Genomic DNA, 5,382 nt, shown 5'->3' with positions numbered 1-5,382 from the left:
TATATATATATATGTATAAAGTCAATAATAGGTTGATATAATCTTACAATTAGTATAACAGGAAACATTGATAAACTGATAACAGATTAATATTATGATGTACCTCTTTCTTCACACAATTTTAAAAGACAGATTAACGATTTGTTCGTAATGTGTTCCATCAAGTTGTAATTTCCACGAATATTCGTCAATTTTCGCGTATAGTAATAATAAACATGAAACATGTCGGAGGAGAGTTTGTGTACTTCTTATGCACACTTCTGTATGTAACACATTGAAATATATGCGTCTTCGTCAGAGTTTTAACAGCTACATCTATCGTATATACATTTCTGCTTTGTGTGTTCGTTAGGTAGAAACGAGTTTATAGCCCATTACACAATAGTTAACGATAAAATCGAAACTTGCAATTCAGGACGTAGGCCGAAATGCCATTCAAGGTGGAACGTTGCGAAATCCGAAAAACAAGATGCAGTTTAGCAATCAAAGTAGAATTAATAATTGGACGTATGTGCAAGAACCGATCTTTATCGCTTTATTTTTTTTTAATTTTCTGTAGTATTAACAGAAAACTGCTTTATTAATGTATTATATATATTAAATATTATGTTAATAAATATTTTATGAAAATCACTGAAAAAAATATAATTAATTTTAATAAATATTTAGTTCAATACTGTTAACTAAACATTTACTTACAGTAAGTAAATATTTGTTCAATAAAAAAAAGAATTGTTAAATCAAATTAACATTTCTTGTATCAAATAAATATATCTTTATATTTAAAATATTTAGTTGGCAGTATTCAACTAAATATTTATTAAAATTGACTATTTTTTTTCAGTGTAGAAATTCATTTTATTTAAAGCTGTCGGAGCTATTTTTTATATCAAAAGAATGAAATATATTTAGTATATTACACTCGAAAAGTTATTTTTATCAAATAAATGGTGCTGATAAATTTTTACATCGAGCCCTTCAATTATTGTTGTATCAGCCGTTCGGAAATAATAGATACAGTAAAGAGTGTATTCAATGTCAATCATCATGAAAGCAAACAATGAAGATTTTTCAATTTTCGACGAGCGTCGAGATGTCTCTAAAATTATGAAAGTCAAGATTTCGTCGTCTTCGCCGGTGCAAACTGTAAACTCAGCAGCAACTCGAGATTCAATGGTTCTGGTTAGAATTCCAGCTGCTTCCTCCCCGATGGAACGTCGCGCCGCGTGACTGTCGGCGCGGGGAAGCGTAAAAATACCGCTTGTGCACCAAACACGCCACCGGTCGCGGATGCCGCGATGTGTGTTAAATGCCGCCTTTTATTCGCTCCTCTGCCTGTCTTGCCGGAGGGCAGAAATCGCGATCGTGCGCGACGGGAAAGCGAGCGATCGGAGAACGGCTTCCCGTTCGCGTTCCCGGTTCGCGCCGCGCCCAATCGCGCGGGTTTGCACGTCGATATATGTTTAATAAAACAATCTCGAGAAATAATTGCTTCTCTTAAAACTGAAAAGAAAAAAACATGACGATTAGGTCTAATCTAATCTTGGCTCCTTTTATTGTACCTGATGGCGAAAGAAGGATGCGGTTGCGTAGGTCAAATGAAACTTTAGCGCAGTCTCTGCATTCCAGTATAATGAATCTTTCTTACCTGTTCAGTCGTAGGGACCAATACAGAAGGTAGCGATTCCGAGGAATTGCTTACGGGCGTCCCGACGACCTGTAACGTTTCGTCACCACCGACGACGGAGTCGCAACCGATTTTAATCTCGTCCGTAGAGTCGCCCCAGGTCGCGGCTGATAGCTCGGGCGTACCTGCTGGACCTACCAGTAATGATGAACAGCCTACCTGCGGTACAACGAAACAGCTTAGTTTTGAGGTGAAATACTTTGATTTATATAGTGTTAAAATAAACAAAGTTCTCGATGATTAAAAATGGAAAATGATATTGAATGGCTCTATAAAGAGTCAGTGGATGTTACAATTACGTATAATGATAATTTTTTATTTCTTCTTTATTTTTTGTTTTTTTTTATGCAACTTAATATTAATTATTTTTTTAACCGAGTGCATTTTTAATTTATCTTGAAGATAACAAATTCTACTCTGAAATATAATAAAATATATATATAAATATATATAAATATAATAAATATAATAAATTCTAGGTGAGAAAGCAAGTCGATTTTAGTAGCTTTTTTTTCATGTCAATGCTTTCAAGCAACTACAGCAAAGTAAGGAAGATCGATAATTATCTTATCAATTAAATTTATTAAATTAATGGGAATTTTTCCAAGAAATCGATTTCATTTATATAAGTGAAGAAGGAATGTACAATATTGGTATTAGATTTATATTTTACCATGTAATTATTGTTGTTCCATAGTTATTAGAGTCGCGCACTTGAGACTTTCTTTTTTAATTCAACCGATCTCGTTGCAGGAATTTGAGTGCGACGTGTCGGTCGCGGACGGTGACAGGAGGCGGCAGGAGTTCTCTTTCACTCTGTACGACTTTGACGGACACGGGAAGATCACCAAGGACGACATAGCTGGTCTGGTGACCACCATTTACGATACGTTAGGCGCTTCGATACAAGTACCGCCGTGCGGTAGTAAGACAATTAAAGTGAAACTGACGGTGTCGCCAGATCAGCGGGGTAGCAGCAGCAGCAGCCAGGCACCGCGCAATGCCGCTGGCACCTGCCTAAATGCCACGCAAACATCACAGACTGCTACATTGCCCGGTCACCAGCACAACCCGTCCTGTTGTCATTTGAAACACGCCGCCCCGTGTAGCCATGCAGCAGCAGCCGCCGCCACCACCACTACTCGGCATGGCGCGAACAGAGTTCCTAGAAGGAGAAGAGCAACGCGGTATCGTTGTCAGGTGAGACCTACATTCCTCCGTATGTACCATGTTGCGTATGTATGTATGTATGTATGTATGTATGTATGTATGTATGTATGTATGTATGTATGTATGTATGTATGTATGTATGTATGTATGTATGTATGTATGTATGTATGTATGTATGTATGTATGTATGTATGTATGTATGTATGTATGTATGTATGTATGTATGTATGTATGTATGTATGTATGTATGTATGATCGGCAACCGCGATCAGCCGTTCCGACATCTGAGCCATGCACGCGATACGCGACTCAGAATACCAATCGCGGCAGAAGAAGATATAAGAATAAAGAGATAAACTGTTCTTGCGAAAGTTTTCTCTCGTAAGATTTGTATATAACATTTTCATAATTTTATTCAAGTTGTCTTTGCAGTTATCTTCGTATATTAAATTAATTAAGGTAATTGGATCCTATATGACTTACCTAAGCTTTACGATTTTTTTCTAATCTTTTGCCGAGTCCAAAATTGAAGATTGTTGATCAGATTCCAAAAATCCAACATTTCTGAATAAAAATGAATTTTTTCAAGTATTTACATTTTTTTCTTAAAATCTTTACTGCATATAAATATTTAAAAATCTTATTTTTTTAATGTTCACAAGTATTTCCTTTTTTTAAATCTGATCATTAATTTTATTTCGATTTCTATTGCAGACTGAGCGAAAAGAAGTGGAGACACATAGTGAGGACGACGACGAGAACGCCAGAACGAATCGAGTGCAGCAAGAGGAGCTTCGTAGACGAGTCGGTCCGGTGCCCCATTTACCATCTCCCTATTCAAACAGCTCGGAGGGTGATGTGAGTGATGATAGTGACACTTCCCCCGCGTTCTCGCCATTAACGCCGCTTCTTACGACGAATCAGAGGAAACGCAGCGGCGCCCTACAAAGACAACAATTGCTGGAAATTATTCAGGCTAATATGGAGAAAAATAATCTCAGTTTTCATACATCAAGGTGAATTAATTGCAATCGCTTTTGCAAAATTATAGCGCGTATTAACATTTCGTACAGTAACGTTTATGCATAATAAATAATTAAAATTTTTTTTGAATTGGCAATTTTTTTTAATATCTTCGAATATTATTTAATTAAATTCCCCAATTCTTTAATTCAATACATTTGCAATTGAATCTATTTTTTTTGTCTACAGGAAACGGCATCAAAATGAACAATCGCGCATTCCATCTCATAGTCCCCATATAGAAACTTCGAATCATAATAATCAGGACTGTCACACCTCTCTAGAGCCTCGTCAAGCGAATACAAACTATCACAAACCAATCCGGGAAAGCACTCATTCCGTGTCGTTTCCCAAAACGCCGGTCAAGTCGCGATCGGCGAATCTCAGAAAAACGCGACACACGAGGAACAATGTAACACATTCCTCTCCCCAGACTTACACGACGTATTCGCAATTACTGAATCGTAACGTGATCGCGCCAACTATCTACAATGATACGCCGCAGCACACCAACAGTAGCAGCAATGTTCATCGCAACATCGTCAACCTCGTTCCGAATAATAATCAACAAACGGCCAATCATCAGACTATTACCAACAATCACAACAATTTGCAGCGCAATGACGCGCAATTCGTTCATACGCAATGTGGCAGAGCGAGCAAGAAGCATCAGCTGAAGCACGCCACGCGGGAGCAAGACCAGGCTCGAGCGATGGCGCAGGTCGTGCGTTGGCTCGAACGTGAATTCTCACAAAATGCGGTGGCAGCAACGTCCAATCGAAGACACGTCCACGAGCACATACATCATCACTATCATCACTATCACGCTGAGGCTCTGGTTTAATCGGTACAGCAAATATACTCGAATTTCGAGTTTTTTTGAACTTAGAAATCGTTACAATACGATCAAATAAATTTTAAAAAGGAATTTCTCGAGGTGTAATTTGTATCTATATTATTGTTATTTAAGAAAACGACTTAGTATTTTATATCACGAATGGTTTTTGAAAATTATATCGTAAGAACTCGATGTGACGCGTTTTATTTTCGAGCTTTCGTATATACATGTATTGATTATTTTAGGAAATCGTGTGCTAATGAATTGTTCATTGAATCTCCAATTTGTTTTCGTAAACAAGATCGAATCAATTATACATCATTTGAATATCTAGTTTTACATCATTTGAATATCTAGTTTTAATAAATGATGCGCAATCGTATATTTTCATGTGAGCGACTGAGTTTTTCTCGGGTATCGACAAGTACAAATGTTTGCGGTGCTCATTAGTTTTTTTATACAAATTTATAAGTGTCGAAATAAAATGCAATTTTTTTTCACATTGCAAGTAAAATAGAGCACTGCGATTTACTTGAAGAAAGACATGCGTGTTCGATGTAAATTACGTAACATATATTATCTACAGATTTTTTTAGCAAAGAGATGATAGTTACTACAAATCTCAGGCTTATGATACATACGTCATATTATAACAGTAACAGTC

The 5,382-nt window shown here is 36.8% G+C and overlaps 1 protein-coding gene across 1 annotated transcript in view; it reads left to right on the top strand.

The window, feature by feature from the left end:
* The window catches only part of LOC108684690 (protein naked cuticle homolog 2), a 7,420-nt gene extending 2,692 nt beyond the window's left edge, over positions 1 to 4,728 (top strand). The window contains exons 2-5 of the mRNA XM_018189143.1: positions 1,657 to 1,877; positions 2,441 to 2,887; positions 3,572 to 3,873; positions 4,070 to 4,728. Coding sequence (XP_018044632.1) covers positions 1,657 to 1,877; positions 2,441 to 2,887; positions 3,572 to 3,873; positions 4,070 to 4,724 — 1,625 coding nt within the window. The 3' untranslated portion in view covers positions 4,725 to 4,728. The remainder of the gene's footprint in view (positions 1 to 1,656; positions 1,878 to 2,440; positions 2,888 to 3,571; positions 3,874 to 4,069) is intronic.
* The last annotated feature ends 654 nt before the right edge of the window (positions 4,729 to 5,382 follow it).

The sequence above is a fragment of the Atta colombica genome, unplaced genomic scaffold, assembly GCF_001594045.1.
Source record: "Atta colombica isolate Treedump-2 unplaced genomic scaffold, Acol1.0 scaffold137, whole genome shotgun sequence".
Classification (NCBI taxonomy): domain Eukaryota; kingdom Metazoa; phylum Arthropoda; class Insecta; order Hymenoptera; family Formicidae; genus Atta; species Atta colombica.
The sequence above is the reverse complement of the archived record's forward strand: the minus strand, read 5'-3'. Positions and strand labels throughout refer to the sequence as shown.